Here is a 17299-nt window from a genome sequence, read left to right as displayed (position 1 = left end):
CCTAACGACTAACCCAGCGTAGCCTCCCCTTCACTGTTCACATCTGCAGAGACCCTATTTCCAAACCAGGTCACGTCTTGACGTTGGGGGTGGATGTGGATCGGGGGACCCAGGTTCCCCTTGCCCTCAGCCTCTGACTCCTGTGCAGGCTGGCCCCTGCCTTGGCGCTGCACGGGAAGAGCCACTTTCAAGCACAGAGAGGCTGCTGAGCCCCAGGACATATCCTGCCTTTGTTGGAGATTTTTGTCTGCTGTATTTCCTCTGCCCAGACCCCTGTCCCAGCCCCTGAAATCTGCAGGGCCCAGTGCCCACCCGCCAGCCCCTTGCACCCCTGCAGCAGCTGGGCTCTGGGGCTGGCCTGTCTTGTCCTCAGGTCCTTTTAGCCAGCAGTCTGTCCCTTCCTCAGCTGCCTCTCTGTTACCTGGAAGGGCTGCCCCAAAGTAGGGGTGGGGGTGAGTCTGGGCCGGCACTGCCAGAGGCAAGGCAGGGCAGAGGAGGTCCCTGGGCCTGGAACAGGCTGTGCGGCTGTGGCAGGAGGCTGGGGTGTGCTTGCCGCACCCTGCCCCTCAGGGTGGGGCTGAGGAGGGGCTTTGAGGGCAAGATTAGGGGTCACCAGTGTCTGAGCGTGCTGGGGCTGCCAGAACAAGCGCCTGCAGCCTGGGTGGCTTAAAGCAACCCACACCGGTCCTCTCACGACCTGGAGGCTTGGTGAGGACACACAGCTGCCACTGACTCTCAGCCCCGTGTGGGTCAGAACTGTGTCCATAGGTTCTCCACGGTCGGGCTTCTGGAAGCAGATCTCCAGTTCTTCTTTCCGAGACACTTCCAGGTGCACTCGATCCTTCACCTTTTTGGTGGGGAGCCGAGCACGTTCACCATTGCACCCCCAGGTACTCCTAGAGGGCGAAGTCTGGATTCAGGGCCTCAGCAGGGCCGTGCTGCCCGGAAGGCTCTGGGGAAGGAGGCTGCCTGGTCTCTCCCAGCTCCTTGGCGGTGTCGTCACTCCTTGGCTTCTGGCTCCATCGCTCCGATCTTTGTGTCTGTCTTCACGTGGCCATGTTCCCTGTGTCTGTGTCCGTGCTGCTTCTCAGAAGGACACTTTTTGTATGGGGTTAGGACCCACTGTGGTCCAGTGTGACTTCATCTTTATACACACGTGCGCGCGCACACACACACACACACACGTATGTATGTCTGTATATACAGATGTATGTGGCACATACAAACGTAGGACTGTCATCTGACAGACTGTGTCCGGTCATGGGTGTATTCCTGTTTGCTTGTCCATACCTGTGTACCTGCATATCCACAGTAAATTACTGTTTGCTGTTGTTGATAATGCAGTATGAGTGTGCTGGTGTGACCATACCTGAGCATATCTGCGAAGACCCTGTGTCTTCACATCCTCTGGGCTGCAGGTGGAGGACTTGAATTTTGGGGGACACTAAATTTAGCACACCAGCCAAGGAAGGGTGCTGGCCTAAGGGGCAGTGGTCAGCAACCCAGCTCCCTGTGACGAGGTGTGCAGCTGCCTGGGTGGGAGGGGGGCGGCTGGGTGTGGGGACGCCTCTGTGTAGCCATTGAGCTGCAGCTTGCTCTCACCCATAGGGTCTCCCACTGCACGGCACAGCGGCACACGGCCACAAGACTCCCCAGGGCTCAGCTTAGACCGCGATGGCACCGGGCTTTGTCTTCCTAACGGGGCTCTCGTCTGGGGCGGAGGCTAGGGGGACACTGCCCACCCTGCCGGCAGCTCAGAGCACCCCTACACCCTCCCTGCCGCACGAGGTCGGCCGGCATCGTCGGCAGGGGCCCGGCGCCCGCCATGAACGGCCTGTCAGTGAGCGAACTCTGCTGCCTCTTCTGCTGCCCACCCTGCCCTGGCCGCATCGCTGCCAAGCTCGCCTTCCTGCCTCCGGAGCCCACCTACTCGCTGGTGCCCGAGCCCGAGGCTGGTGCTGCTCCCTCAGGCACCTTGCGGGCCTCGGCCGGTGCCCCTGGACGCTGGAAGCTGCACCTCACTGAGCGGGCTGACTTCCAGTACAGCCAGCGGGAGCTCGACACCATCGAGGTCTTCCTGACCAAGAGCGCCCGGGGCAGCCGAGTCACCTGCATGTATGTGCGCTGCGTGCCCAGTGCCAGGTGAGCCAGGGTGTGGGATGGGGGGCCCTGAGGGAGCACTGGGCAGTGCAGCCCCCTCCTGAGAGCCTGTCCTCACCCCTCCAGGGGAACAGAGATGACAATCACTGAAGTCACTGTGAGTCCGTTCTGTGCTGAGAACGTGATCCCCCACCCCCAGTGATCCCTCTCGTCCTTTACCACCTGGATGTCTGAGCTTGAGGCTCAGTTGGCCGTATTCTGCCCAAGCCCATGCAGCGGGAGGAAGCAGGGCCCTTGTGCCACAGGCAGTTTATGGTCCTGCCAGGGGAACAAGCCACAGAGATGGGGCTGGGCTGGCCCCCTGCCCCCTTGCTCCCCAGGTGACCTTGGGAGGGGAGAGAGGCGGTTTGTGCTTCTGGGACGGACTGTCGTGTCCTGGCCCCAGGTACACGGTCCTCTTCTCCCATGGTAATGCGGTGGACCTGGGCCAGATGAGCAGCTTCTACGTCGGCCTGGGCACCCGCATCAACTGCAACATCTTCTCCTATGACTACTCCGGCTATGGCGCCAGCTCAGGCCGGTCCTCGGAGAAGAACCTCTATGCCGACATTGACGCCGCCTGGCAGGCCCTGCGTACCAGGTGGGGCTGTACGGGGCAAGGCACCACCCCCAGCAGAGACCCCGAACCCAGGGTGGGGGCCATCCAGGCCGGCTGTAACCTCATCCCCACTTCTCGAGGAGGGCTTAACCTAGAGTGCGTCCTTAGAGTGGTGCCCAAATCTGGGGATACCTAGGTGGGGCAGGAATGTGCCTGCCAGAGAGGGAGCACAAAGGCGGGCCTAACTCTTGTCCCCTCACGTGGTGACAGGTATGCTCAGTGTCCATGGAGACCAGGTCGGCCGAGCCAGGGGCCAGGCAGACCTCAGACTCCCTGGGCATAGGACATAGGGTGTGGCTCCTTACCTGGAAGCCCCCAGCTTGCTGGGGAGGGGCAGACATTCCCAGCTCCTCCCTGGACGGGCTGAGGTGAGAGTGGTGGGAAAGAATGTCTGGGTGCCCAGAGGTGCAGGGTGGGGCCAGCCTGGGCCATGTTTAGGGCTGTGGGGTGCAGCGGACTCCTGGGAGCTCATACCAGCACAGGACGTGATGGCAGTGGCAGGGGATTACCGTGACCCCTCCAGCTTTGTCTGTGTTCACGGCCACACGCTGACTCCCACAGCACCGCCACCTTGGCCTGCCCCAGTCCCTTCTCCTGCTGCAGCCCCCACCATGTTGGTGACACACATGCTGTAAGCCCCCCCCACATACACACAGATGCACACATTCTCACAACCAGCTGTGGGCCAGCCATGTCCAGCACTGCCCCAGGATGGGGGCCACTCAGACCCCAGGGCACTGAAAGCTTTGCTCCCCCAACCAGTGGGACCTGCTCTAGCGGGGACCAGGCGCAGCACTAGCACCTCAGAGCTGGCCCCAGGGAGGTGGCGGCCTGGTTGCTGAGGCGATGTACCCTTCGGGGACTCGTCCCGGGGCTTCCCAGTAGTGTGGATCCACCACCAGCCCTGCCTTTGCGCTGTCTGTGCTCCCGCCCTTGGCCTCCTCCAGTCCCTCCTCCCATCCCCAAAGTAGGTGACACTGGCTCACTGTTGCCCCCCAGCGGGCAGGAACCTTGACCTCAGACCATCACCTCTGGCCTTCAGAAAGGCATTGTCAGCCCGAGTTGAGGTCTGGCAGGCAGAGGCAGGGTGTGACTGGGTGGGGTGGGGGCAGCCATTTTGTCCATGTGGAGATGTGACTTGAGGCTCCCTGCCTGGGGCTGGGCAGTCAGCTCAGCAGAAGTGGGGGTGGGGGGAGCAGGCCAAGGGCAGCCAGAGTGTGTGGCAAGAATGTGGGGTTTGCAAGGCGCTGGCTGTGGGCAGGAGGAGAAAACAGGTGCTGAGGTGGAATCAGGCTGCCCAGGTGAGGCCCTGACCAGCCCTGACTCCTGTCCATCTGGGGGCCCCATACAGCCAGTGGCCCAGAGCTGGATCAAGCCCTGGCTGGGTGATACACATGGAACCCTCAGGCATGGGAGTGGCAGAGCCTATCCATGTGGGGCAGATGCTCAGAGAGGAGATGGGATCCAGCCCTGCAGCCCGGGTAACTGTTCACCTGCGTGCTTCAGGATGCCCAGAGCTGGGCCGGGTGTGAGAAGACATCTGTCTCTATCCCCGTGGCTAAGGGGCAGGGGTACAAGAGCCCAGAAAGTGTGTTGTAACCCCCAGTTGTGACCAGAAGGGCGTTCTAATCTGGGGGTGGGAGACCGGTCGCCAATTTAAGACCTGGGAGGGGCCAGTGTCGGCCTTGATCTCACCATGTGTGAAGGCTAGGGGCGAAGAGGACACCAGGGCTGCACCTGCCCCAGGGGCACAGCATCACTCTTCCATCTTCACCCGCACAGAGCAGGGCCTCCTGTGCTGGGGGGCAGGGGATGGTCTTCGAGACCCCAGACCCCCGAGGAGCACGGACTGGGAAGAGCGTTTCTCCGGGAGGGAGGGGTGCGCACGTGGTCCGGTGGCCGAGCTGACGCCGCCCCGCCCCCGGCGCCAGGTACGGCATTAGCCCGGACAGCATCATCCTGTATGGGCAGAGCATCGGCACGGTGCCCACCGTGGACCTGGCCTCACGCTACGAGTGCGCCGCCGTCGTGCTGCACTCCCCGCTCACCTCGGGCATGCGCGTCGCCTTCCCCGACACCAAGAAGACCTACTGCTTCGACGCCTTCCCCAAGTGAGCGGGGGCGGGGCTGTAGGGCGGGGCCACAGGGCTGTACGGACTGGGGGAGGAGCCACAGGGAGAGGGGGCGGGGCTTTAGGGGACCCGGGCGCAGAGGCCTGACCCGCCCCTGCCCTGCAGCATCGAGAAGGTGTCCAAGATCACGTCGCCCGTGCTCATCATCCACGGCACGGAGGACGAGGTAATCGACTTCTCGCACGGACTGGCACTCTACGAGCGCTGCCCAAAAGCCGTAGAGCCCCTGTGGGTGGAGGGCGCCGGCCACAACGACATCGAACTCTACAGCCAGTACCTGGAGCGCCTGCGCCGCTTCATCTCCCAGGAGCTGTCTAGCCAGCGGGCCTAGCCCGGCGGCAGCGCCCGAACCGGCCTGGACCTCAGCAATAAGGATCTCGCCCCGCCGGGGCTGCATGAGAACCCCGGCCAGTCGGCCGCCCGTGCGGCGCCGGGCCCGCCCTGCCTCGCCCCAGGGGCCGCGGACGATGTACAGGCGACGGAACTGCCCTCTCCTCTACTTTTGGAAGCAAAAGGAGGAGCGGGGAGAACGTGAAAAATTAAAAGCTTTAAAATTTTCGAGCTCTTCTCGCTTTCATAGCCCGAGTGCGCCTTTCCCTTCAACTCCCAGAGTTCCCAGGGCTTCGTTCCCCAAGGCCCCCTCTCCCGGGGCTTAAAAAGTACTGTAGCTTTATCCGGGAACGGGGTGGGGGATGGGTTCAAGCTGCTAATTGCAAGGGTTAGGGTGGAGGGGAAGGGGCCGCATACCCAGGACCGCCTGCCTGCCTTCGTCATCAGCGCGGGGACTCAGCGCGCTCCATCTCCAAGGCAACCTTATGTTGGGGAGCTGCAGTATATCTGTTGGGCCTTGCAGTGCTCACCTTACAGAGGACGCTCTTTCTGGTCCAGGCCCGCTTTTCGCTAGTCCTCTGGGCCCCTAATGGAGAGGCAGCGAAGCCCACCCTAGAGCCGAGCTCGTGGGACTTAAAAACGGAGCCGGGCCGCTTCTTTGTATATAGGAAGCTCGGGGCAGTGGAGGTCGGCGAGTCCGCAGGGGGGGTGTCGACAAGAAAAGGGAGCCGACACCAGGGCTGGGGTCCCGGACGCTCTCTGGCCTAAGACCCATGCCTCACCCGCTCCCACGAGACACCAGGCTCGCCCTTCCGTCCACGGGGCCTTTAAGCTGTGGCTTTCCCGGGGACGCCCTGAAGGGCAGGGCCGGGCTAATCTCCAGCTCCTGGAGCGTTGTAGAGAACCTCCGGGGTAGACGGCTCCTCCAGTTTGCTGACCGCTGCACACTGCACAGAGAGTAGAGTGAGACCCCCGGGGTCGTGCTGTCAAGACTGGGAGCTGCCTCCGGCAGAGCCGCTCAAAACTTGCGGACCCTTTAAAAGAGGGCGGAGTTTTAGCCTGTAGCTAAGGACCTGACGAAGGGGCGCGGTCTCCCGGGAGAGTCTTCACCTGCAGAAGCCGCGGCCGAAGCGGAAGTGGCGTCGCGCGAGCGGACGGAAGTGGCGTGCATAGCGGGCGCGGATCCTCCTGGGGACCCACCCGGGGGCCCGCGGCGCGGGCCGTGGCTTGGGTGGGAGACGGAGCGGGCCTCACCCTTCCAGGTCGCACCTGCCCTTGAGGGCCTCGACTTCCCCAACTACGAAGGGGGCCGATGTCGTCCGCTTCGATGAGGCTTCGGTAGTGTTTCCGCGCTTCCAACCCCACCTTAGAGACCCTGCTCCCGGAGATGGGCGGCGCCGCGCAATCGAATCGCTCGCTTGTCTTCAGCGCTGGCAGCGGGGTCAGTCGGTCGACGGATAAGGTTGCGCCAAACTTCTGTTCTCAGGGCTTTTTGTTGCTCGCAACTAGGGACAAGGGAATTGGTGTTTCAAGCGCTTGGAACTGCCCGCCAGGCACGTAGGGAGCGGAAGGTGCTACTGCGCTGCCGCTGTTACTGTCACTCCCAGGGACCTGGACCGACCTAGGGGATAACCTTCCACCGTCGTCCCCACGGCCTCGGTTCCAGCCCTCTCTGGGCTAATCCAGCCCTTCGACCCATGGAGTCCTATCCCACCACCTCTAACAGGCAAGCGCCGGTGAGTACAGCTGCCGCCAGAGTACCCAGGCCTGGGAGGGCATTGAAGCTGCTGGCCTCTCTGCCCTTCCCAGGTAACAAGTCCAGAGTCACGTCTGATGACACAGACCACTTAGAAGCGAATCTCAACGTGAAATGTTGCTGTGGACTCACTAGAGCAGAGAACACGTGTGGTCCTATCTGTCATGTAAGGTTAAGCTCTGCTGCTAACCAAAATGTAAGTGGTTCAAACCCACCCAGTGTTCATGGGGGAAAGACCTGGCAGTCTGCTCCAGTGAAGACTGCAGTTGGGAAATCCTGAGGTAGTTCTAGTCTGTAACACATGGGGTAACTCTGAGGCGAAATTGACTCCACCCAGCCCCAAGAACACCAGCTCACCACAGGGCCTTTGCACAAGCCAGTGTTTGTGACCAAAATGCCTCCACTTTGTGCTGATGCCTGCCACCCCACCCCTTCGTGGCTAACAGTTCTCAACACATCTGACTTTCCTGGGTCACTTGCTGCACTATTTTTCCTGTGTTCTCCTCTCTGTCAACCCCTTACCCCCTCTGCTCCCACTGACCCTGATGCTGGACTTGCCTCAGAACTTGTGGCTGCCTTTTGAACCCATCACAATGTAAGTTCCCTGAGAGCTGGGACTCCCCTTATGTCCTCAGTGTAAGTTCAAAGTACCTGCTTACTTAGAGGTTGAACAAAATGTTTCTTCAGATACACATTTAAAAATTCAGGGTGTTAAAGGTTTCATTTGGTGAAAATTCAATGTCTTTTCCCTCCCCCTCCCCACCGTCTAAGGCCATGTTTCCTCTCCTAGGGTCAAGATAATCCAGTTTCTTCAGTGTCAGTCATTTTGCTAGTGGCTACTGATTTTTTTTTTTTTTTTTTACTTAACGTCACTTGGAAAGTGCTCTAATATGTTTGAACTTAGAAACCCGCTCATTCATTTTCACGATGGCACAGTATTTTATTGACTGTCGCCGTTAGGGGCTGTTGAGTGGGCCTGGCCCCCAGTGCGCTGTGTGCAGCAGAACGAAGCGCTCGTTCCTGTGCCGTCCTCAGAATCGGTCCCATGCTTCAGCCCGCCACCGCAGCTGCTGTGTCATCCAGCTCCTTGAGGGACTTCCGCTTTTCCCTTGACCCTGCACTTGAACGTGCATGCTGTCCTTCTCCAGGGACTGGCCCCTCCTGACAGCATGTCCAGAGTACAAGAGATGAGGTCTGGCCATTCTCACTTCCAAGGGGCATTCTTTGCCAGCACAATTGAAAGCCATCAGTAGTTCTTCGGTCTTCCTTAGTCACTGCTCACCTCTCGCGTGAAGATGAGGCAATTGAAAAGACCATGGCTTGGTCAGGCACACCTGAGTCTTCAAAGTGACACCTTTTTTCTTTAACATTTCAAAGAGATCTTTTGCATATTTACCCAGTGCAATACGTCGTCTGATTTCTTGACTGCTGCTTCCATAGGCATTGATTCTGGATCCAAGTAAAATGAGATCCCAGACAACTTCAGTCTTTTCTCCATTTATTATGATGTTGCTATTGATCCAGTTGACGATTTGTACTTTCTTTATGTTGACGCGTGCCCCATACTATTACATACTATTCAGTCATTAGTACTGTAAGTTATTGTTTTCCTGTTGGTAGAAATTAGGTTATTTTCTCCTTTTTATAGCACCAAGCAAGGCTAGGTTGAGTATCCTTGTACGCGTCTTTGTACCCAGGTAGGAAAATTCCGGGAGGCTAAATTCATCAGTGCAGAATTGCTAGGTCAAACCCATATGCGTTTCTATTTTCTATGGATCTCTAAATGGGTCAGTGATCTCTAAATAGATTGGACCAAGTTAAGCCAAACCAAACCCACAGCCATCAGTTGATTCCATCTCATAGTGACCATGTAGGACAGAGTATAACTGCCCCACAGGGTTTCCAGGGCTGTAAACCTTTAGGGAAGCAGACTGCCTCATCTTTCTCCACCAGAGCAGCTAGTGGGTTCAAGGCCGATTTTTTGGTTAGCAACTGAGCACTTTAATAACCACTGAACCACCAGGGCCCCTTTGGACCAAGTTAAGCCTCCACTAACATGGGAGGGGTTAGTGTCACCCACCATTGCTGAAACTCCATCTTGCAGCTATAAATTAGTATTTCATTGTTGCTTTATTTGCATTAAGGGGCTCTGGTAGCGTAGTGCCTAAGACATTTGACTGCTAACCAGAGGTTGGTGGTTTAAACCCACCAGCCACTCTGTGGAAGGAAGACCAGGCAGTCTACTTCCGTAAAGATTTATTGCCTCAGAAATCCAGTGGGAGTCTGTCTGAGTTGGAATCAACTCCATGGCAGTGGGTTTGGGTGTTTTTGGTTTTATTTGGAGTTCTAGAGGTGTAATCAGGAGCTCTGGTGGCGCGGTGCCTAAGGCACTTGACTGCTAACCAGAAGGCTGGCAGTTCAAACCCATCAGCGTCTCCTCGGAAGAAAGGTTGGGCGATCTACTTCTGTAGTCATACCACCTCGGAAACCCAAGGAGGGGTCGCTATGAGTGGGGTCTGACTCGACGGCACATAACAACAGCAACAACAGAGGTCTGATCAGATCTTATAGCATTTGTAGGATTTGTTCCAGGTTGACCCTGCCCGCCAACTACAATAATGATTTTGAAACTGGAAATTTTGTATTTGTTACAAACATGTCTCTTTAAAAGCCACGTGTATTTCATATTCTATATCTATTTTTCTACTGAGTCTTTGGGATTACTGTTTTCAAAGAGCATTTTACGTATTAAACTTAGCCCTTTGATTGGTGTTTGTCCCAGTTTGCTGTCTATCTTTGTGATCTCCTATTTGCCGTGCATTTACAACCCTTAGTTGTTGGTATTAATTTTTGCCCTTACGTGCCTGCAGTGTGTATCATGCTCAGGAATGTATCTATTACCAAGATTATAAAACATTCCGTGTTTTCACCTCCAAACGTAACGCGCTCATTTTCTTACGTTTAAGTCATTTGTCTAGTTGTAGAACTCTCTGGCCACCCGCACTGCTTTGGCCCCAAACCCTTTGCCTCCAGCCCATTTCCTGAGAAGGCCCCACCCCCAGTGCTGCAAGCTGAATTCTTGCGGATGTTTGCGTCTGTTTGGAGACACTCTGCATCACCTGGTATTCAGTGGCCCCGCCTCCCTCCGTTACTATTATTTTTAATCTAGTGAAATCTGAGAGCTGGAACTGGACAGGACTGCTTGTTTTTCTGCATCTTGCAAGTTTTCTGCCTTCACCAAGGTGTAGTGATCACTTTCCTTTTGCACAGTTCAGTGCAAAATACTTGGGTTTTCCTTCCTTGACAGGTCCCCTTTTGCACAGTTCAGTGCAAAATACTTGGGTTTTCCTTCCTTGACAGGTCCCCACCTTACACAGGTTCCGGCTTCCCTCCGCAAGTTTTACTGGGTATTGTCAGGTGAGCTTGCATGGCCCCCCCACCCTGATCTTGCTTTTGGAAAGAAGTTGGGATCGCTCAGTTCTGTAGTCAGTGGAAACGGTTATCATCTTACGGTAAATAGTTGATGACTTGAAAGTATTCACGTAATCTGAGCTCACAGGAAGCGTTCTGAAAACTGAAGCCCTTGAGGGGACCCCTCCCCATGGATGGTCACAGGGTGTGATACTGCCCTCACTTTGAGGCTGTGGGCCCAGACGCCTCGTTTCCTCAGTGTGCCTGCCCGTTTGACAGGAGCATGAACTCAGGCTAGCCTCGTGTGTGCCCGGAGCAGCTCCGGCTGGCCCAGCCGGGGGCTCTGGCCGGTGCTCAGGGACCTGCCCCTCTCTCGGGTAGTTGAGGTGCCTCTGGGGACACCCACTCAAGGCCTCTTCCCACCTACCCTGCCCCCTGTGCTCGAAGGAGGAGGGAGAAGCCAGTGGTCCGTTCCAGGATGACCCCCTTCCCTTTACGTCCTGTGGTCTGGGCCCCGGCCTTCTGCCCGCTCAGAGGAATGGCCCACTTGCAGTTGTCCGCCTGGTGAATTATTAAAGAAACGCTCATTCTCACATGGCCTGGCCGTGCCCCCCTCACCCAGCGGGCACCAGAGCACTCGCCCCCCAGTGGAATCTGAGCCTTGCCCCCGACACTGCCACTCAGCACTCCTTGGACACGGGTTCCCTAGAACCAGCTCTCTGTGACTGTGGCCTGGAGGTGTAGGTGCAGCAGGGCTGGTGGACGGGGTGGCAGGAATACCTGCCTCAACGTGGACCCCTCCCGGCAGGGTGGGGGCTGCTCACCACGACCTGACAGCCTTCTGGGCCCCTTGGTGTCCACACGGACCCCACATCATGGTTGGTTCCTGGCTACTCTGGCTCCCGGTGTCACCCGTTAGACCCAGCTGGCCCTGGCCCTTTCTTTGGGAGAGCAGGGCCCTCGAGAGGTTCCAGAGGAAGACAGGATGGCCTCTGTGTCCTGGCTCTATCCATCCTTCCAGATCGCCCACAGGGCCTGGAGCTCAGGTTCCCCCCAGGCCACCCCTCGGGTCTCAGGTCACTTCCCTCCTCCACCAGGCCATCACTGCAGCTTCAGCTGTCCCCCCCAGCCACCTCATGGGTCCCCACCCGGCACCCTGATTTCACATGCGTGCCTTGTGGCCATAGCACTGTGCAAGGGCTGACAGGAAGTGGTTTGTGGCTAGTGCCAGGAATCCAGCCAGAAGTGGAGGGCAGCTTCCACGGTGCTGTTGGGAGTAATGGTGGACTCTGACAGTCTCCCACAGGTGGCTTCAGGAATTGTCACAGGACTGCAGCATCTATCCCATAGGTTCTTTGTAGAAATTGATGAAATGAAGCCATCCGTCCTAATTCAAGGCAAAAAGTACAGTCTGCCGCCTGGGGCCCTAGGGACACACTCAGCATCTGTCAGCATCCAGGACGAATCTGTCCATTGTGGGGGTCCATCTAGTGCTGCCAACGCTGGACCCTGAGGGGTCCCATCACCCACATAATTCTGTCCCCTTCAGTGCCTACAGCTCCTGCCCTGTGCCAAGTTACTTCTCCCAATGACCCTACCTGCTGGGGTCACATTCCCAGTTGACAGGTGAGATGGCCAGGCCAGCTGTCCCAAGGGGAGAAGGCCTGAGCCCCTGGCTGGCCTTTGGTGGTTCTGGGTTAAATTAACTTTAGGCCCCAGTCTGCCCTGCTAGCCAGGGCTCTGTGCATAGACCCCAGGCTCAACTTTTTGCCCGTCTGCCCACACAGTGGAGTGTGGATGAGGGGTGGCGTGTCCCCAGAGTGTGAGGACGTCCACGGGGCACACAGCTGGGTGCATTGGGCAGGGGTGCTCTATCCTTAAAACCTCAGCACCCCCGTGGCCCAAGTGACAGTGGGGGGAGCTCTGTGAACTCTTCCGCATCTCTAAACAAGCAAAGCAAAGCGGCGAGGGGCCTGGGAGGTGACCCCAGTGCCAGGCCCGTCAGCACCCCCACAGATGCAACAGGACCATCTTGGGGGTGCCTGGGACTAGCTTCCTTCTAGGGAGTCTTTGACCAGAAACCTCCGTCCCAAGTCTCTGGAGACACAGGTGAAAAGACACGTAGGGTGAACTACTGCCTTCCCTGACCTGAGACCGGGAAAGAGCCCAGAAGAACAGGCTGGTGCCCAGCTACCATTACTGAGCATTTGGATCAAAGACTCTCTAAAAGAATCTTTGATCAAAAGCTGGGAAATGCAGAACAGATTTTTAAAAATTTCATAGAAAGCAGATTTTCTAGAGGCTGGATAAACCCACAGAACTGTTGCTCTGCAATACCCTTTGACCTTGAGTCAAAAACAGACCCTGAAGTCTTTAAACCAAACAACGGTTCCGCTTCATTAGGGAAGAATGTCTGCCCTGGGCACTGTGCCCTTCTGAAGAACCATCTCTGTGGGATCAGATTGACACCCCCTCGAAAGGTTAGATGAGAAGCTCAGAGGGTGGTGAGTTCATGTTCATGGGGAAGGAACGGTTCGGAAAAGGATGATGAGAATGGCTGCACAACTCGAGGAATGTCATCCATGTCACTGAACCGTGTACGTGGAGAAACGGTTGGTTGGATTGGGGTGTGTGCTGCTGCGTAGATCAACAGCAACAACAAAAATGTTTTTTAAAAGTCACTTAGGGAGGAATCGGCAAGTGAAAGGAGGCAGAAGAGCCCTATAGGTCCTGCCCCTGCCACCTCCACCCAAGAATGACTAGGCTGGCCCTTGACACACAGGACCTGTGAACCCCTGAAGGCATTCCCCTCTTGGTGCCAGCAGCTTTCCACACGTGCTTGCAAGGAGAGGACAGGGACAGCCATGTGCCCACTCTCTCCCAGGGCCTGGTGTATGACCTTAGTCCCACACTGAGCCCTCATGTCCCCCTTGCGCTGCGGCATGATGGTAAGTAACTTAACACACATCAGACTGAAAATAAAGGCAGTGTGTTGTGGAGGAGAACCTGGAATGGAGTCCCTTCAGAAAGCCTCAGCCACCAAAGCCTGACCTCCCAAAGCGTCAGCTCCGTGGCATACAGGGCCTCCTGTATTTTGTCTGCAAGAGGATGCACACACAGGTTGGGGGCACACCCTCAAATGCCTCCAGTGACAGGCAGGTGGCAAAGCAGTGGATCCCGCCCCATCTGGTCAGTGTCTGCAGCGTGTGGCTCACCTCTAAGCCCCCAAACGTCCCCTGAAGCGAGGCCATACATGCACAGAAATTAAGTGCCCCAACCACATCCTGTCAGGGCTCCCTGACACCACGTGACCACCAGGGATGTTCACCTGGGTCACCTGGTGACGTGGGACCACAGGTCACTTTTTCCCTCTCGTGTTCCATCTTTTCAGAGCAAGGCACTGCGCCCACCCCCACTCAAGGGCAAAGAGTTATTTAAAACTTCATTATCTGTACAGAAAAGTGTCGAAAAGAAAAGAAAAGTGGACCATAACTTTACTGCCTAGGTACCTGCTGAGGAGCCCTAGTGGCACAAAGCTTAAGCACTTGGCTGATAACTGAAAGGTTGGCGGTTTAAGCCCACCAGCAGCTCTGAGGGAAAAAGACGTGGTGAGATCTGCTTTGTACAGCTGACAGCCTAGGAAACCCAATGGGGCAGTTCTGTTGTCAACACACACTGGGTCCCTAGGAGTTGAAATCAACACAAAGATGCATAATAACAAAATCCGTTTATATTTTAAAAAATAAAAGTGGAAAAAGTACACATGGATTTTAAAAAGTTGATAATATGACCAAAGTACAAGACTGGCCATCCTTGCTTCTGAGGAGAATTCTGGCTGCACTTCCTCCAGGTCAGACCTCTTAGTTCTTGTGGCAGGCCATGGTACTTCCAGCATTCTTCACCAGCACCACAACTCAAAGCCTCCACTCTTCTTCAGTCTTCCTTATTCACTGTTCAGCTCTCACATGTACACAAGGCGACTGAAAGTACCATGGCTGGGGTTAAGCGCACCTTAGTCCTCAAGGAGACGTCTTTGCCCTTCAGCACTTTAAAGAGGATTTTGCAGCAGATTTGACCAGTGTACTACGTCATCTCATTTCTTGACTGCTGCTTCCGTGGGCGTTAAATCCCTGACAACTTCAATCTTTTCTCCATTTATCGTAATACTGCTTATTGGTCCAGTTGTGAGGATTTTTGTTTTCATCAAGATTACAGCCTAGGAAACCCCATGGGGCAGTTCCAACACATGGCATCACTAACAATAACATGGTATCCTTTCTTTTGACCCCAACATTTGGGGTGTCCACGTGCCCTAGTTTATATGTAACCACTGTCCTCACCTGCGCCCCAGGAAACTGTGTGGTCCTGGCCCTCCCTTCACGCAGGGTTGTGGGGCCTGGCCTACAGACAGTTGGGACAGACCTCTCCCCCTGTTCTCCTGCCCTGTCCCCTGCAGGGGTACCTGCCTGCTGTCTCCCTGAACCCCTAGGATGCTGCCAGGGAGAGGTTTACAGATGACAGATTTACAGGGACCCATTTATAGATGATGGAGAAACTGAGGTTTAAAGTCCTGCCTGGTGAGGGTTTATGCTCAGGTAGCCTGCATCTGTATTTTTCAGGGCTCTGCCACTGCGCTTAGCTGTAAGCGCCAGCAAGCGCCTCCCTGGTGCTCTGCCCACCGTGATTTCTCCCTGGTAGAATGGAGCACGAGGGGGCGGGGCGGAGGAGGTGCCTGGCCGCGCCAGGTGTGCGTGGATTGGCTCCACCTGACTATAAATGCCCCCCCGACCCCCAAGGGCCAGAAGCCATGCCCACTGTAGCGTGTCCCCAGGCCCCCTCCCATGGGGGCGTCTGCCCGCAGGGCGGCTGGCAGGCCCACATGGGGAGGCTACAGGCTCAAAACCCTGATTATCTCCAGCGAGGGCATGGACATGAGAGGCTGACCCTGACCTCGGCATCCCTTGACATGGCATCACTCCCTATGACCTGCTGTTGTCCTTGCTCCTTGCCATCTGCCGAACGGGCCTCGGGGGCTCACGCACATCAGCCGCGCGTGCGCCCGCCCACTCGCCTCCTAGGTATCTCAGAGGCCTCGTTCCGGCAGAAGCGATGTCTTCGTGGTCTGTTCCTCCCAGCTCACCTGTACGGTGATCTGACCCTTTCGTTCTCCTTAGAGCGTGAGCCTCACCAGGGCAGAGCCGGGAGTCCCTCTCAGGCCCAATAAACCTCAGCAGAAGGAACCAACTGCGTTGTGGCTGAGCCACCCCCCACCCCCCGCCCCCACCCGTCCTGCTTCTCGCACTGCTGGGGGTTTTGGTGGCCGCGCCAGCACAGGCGTGTCTCTGTAGTGTGGAGGTCGCGATGCGCCTCCTGGGGCCGTCGGTGGGGACAAGGTAGCATTGAACAGGGACTTCCTGGCGTGGGGGAAGCTCGGCTCAGCCCCTCCCCCCCAGCTGCTGAGACGGAGGGGACTGGATGGCCTGTCCAGAGGAGCCACCTCCTAGACCGGAGGGCACAGGGGCTGTCGGCAGGAATGCCGATCAAGTGGTCCACGGTGGGTTCCTTTACCCACGATGCAGCCCGTACCTGGCTTCACCTGTCTCTCGGCACAGTGCGCCCTTCGAGGCGCCCCGCCGCCTCTTCTCGGTGCAGCCACACGTACTGGGCACACTGGGGTTCCAGTCTGGCTGAGAGATCCAGGGGACAGTGGCCACGCCGGAGGCGGTCCCGAAGGCTGCGCTGGGGTTGCAGGTGGAGAGGATGGGACTGGGGCCAAGGTCACGGCGGCTGCCCACACCCAGCCCAGGACAGGTCTCAGACCAGGCAGAGGTGACCCACAGGGAGGAAAGACGCTGAAGCAGCTCGCCCCCTGGAGGTCACTCCCGCCACTGCACGGCTAGGCTGGGAAAGGGCGGGGACGCGGTCGCTGTGCAGGGGCCGAGCCTTCGCCCCCACTTCCGCGCGCCCGCCGCCTAGGGTCTGCGGATTTTTGCGGGAAGGGGCAATCATCCGTGCCTCCGGTGTCTTCGCCGCTAAAAAAACAACTTGGCTAGGATGGACGTCCGCGGCGGCTTTCAGAAGCACACTCGCTAGCCTCAGTTTCCCTGCCTGAGCCCCCCAAGGATCCATGCCAGGGCCAAGAGGCGATGGCCCTGACGCTGGTGGCCATGAGGCGCTCAGACCCGCGCTGTCCGCGCACAGGCGGCCCTCCCCGCCCCTTCCTTTGCGGCCTTGCCAGGCTCTCCTTCCCGACCCCCAACCCTAGCCCCCGGCCCTCTTGGGTGGACCCAGGCTCTCCCCGCTCTCGACGGGGTGCGCACGAGTAACCCCTGAACGGGCTGGAAAAAAGAGTAACGCAGGTTCCCGTCACCCAAGCGGAGCAAAGCGGCCCCACCTCTCCCGGGCTCAGACGCGGGGCGTCCAGTGGCAAGCCAGGGAGGCCCACAGGGCTCTGAGAGCGACGAGGAGTACCCCCAGAGAGGGGAGCGAGGGGACCCCGGGGCGCGGTTAAGGAAGGTCTGGAAGCAGAGAAACGGGAGAGGGGGGAAGGGTCGCGCACGTGGCCGGGGGGCGGGGCCGGCTGCTCCCTCACCCCCACTTCGACCACGTGGGGAGCACAGCCCTCCCCTTCACGGGCGGGGACGCGCCCAAAGCGCGCTCTTGGGCCAGGGGGGGCGCGTCCGGGAAGGGGGCGGGCTCCTGCGGGCCGCGCGCCTTGATATGGGGAGGGCGCTCCCGCGAGGAGGCGGAACGCGCCGGATAGGGGGCAGGGCGCGCTCTGGGGCTAGAGGGGTGCGCCCGGGAGGGAGGGGCGTGCCGGGAGGGGGCGGGATACGCCGGGAGCCGGTGGGCTCTGGCCGGGCGCTCGCCAGCCGTGGGGAGGGCGCGTTTGGGGGAGGGGGAGGAGCGCGC

At 57.9% G+C, this 17299-nt stretch overlaps 2 protein-coding genes across 2 annotated transcripts in view; both read left to right on the top strand.

The window, feature by feature from the left end:
* Positions 1-1825: 1825 nt before the first annotated feature.
* Positions 1826-5221, top strand: ABHD17A (abhydrolase domain containing 17A, depalmitoylase). The gene is made up of 4 exons (XM_007954570.2): positions 1826-2142; positions 2546-2740; positions 4690-4869; positions 4996-5221. Exons 1-4 carry the CDS (start codon positions 1826-1828, stop codon positions 5219-5221), a joined length of 918 nt encoding a protein of 305 aa, XP_007952761.1.
* Positions 5222-16533: 11312 nt separating this feature from the next.
* Positions 16534-17299, top strand: part of KLF16 (Kruppel like factor 16) — a 10355-nt gene continuing 9589 nt past the window's right edge. Inside the window, exon 1 of the mRNA XM_007954615.1 lies at positions 16534-16699. Within this exon, the coding sequence (XP_007952806.1) occupies positions 16534-16699 (166 nt within the window). The remainder of the gene's footprint in view (positions 16700-17299) is intronic.

Source organism: Orycteropus afer, unplaced genomic scaffold (genome assembly GCF_000298275.1).
Source record: "Orycteropus afer afer isolate SDZICR_OR568_19922 unplaced genomic scaffold, OryAfe1.0 scaffold00466, whole genome shotgun sequence".
NCBI classification, from domain to species: domain Eukaryota; kingdom Metazoa; phylum Chordata; class Mammalia; order Tubulidentata; family Orycteropodidae; genus Orycteropus; species Orycteropus afer.
This window is presented reverse-complemented; position numbering and strand designations above follow the sequence as displayed.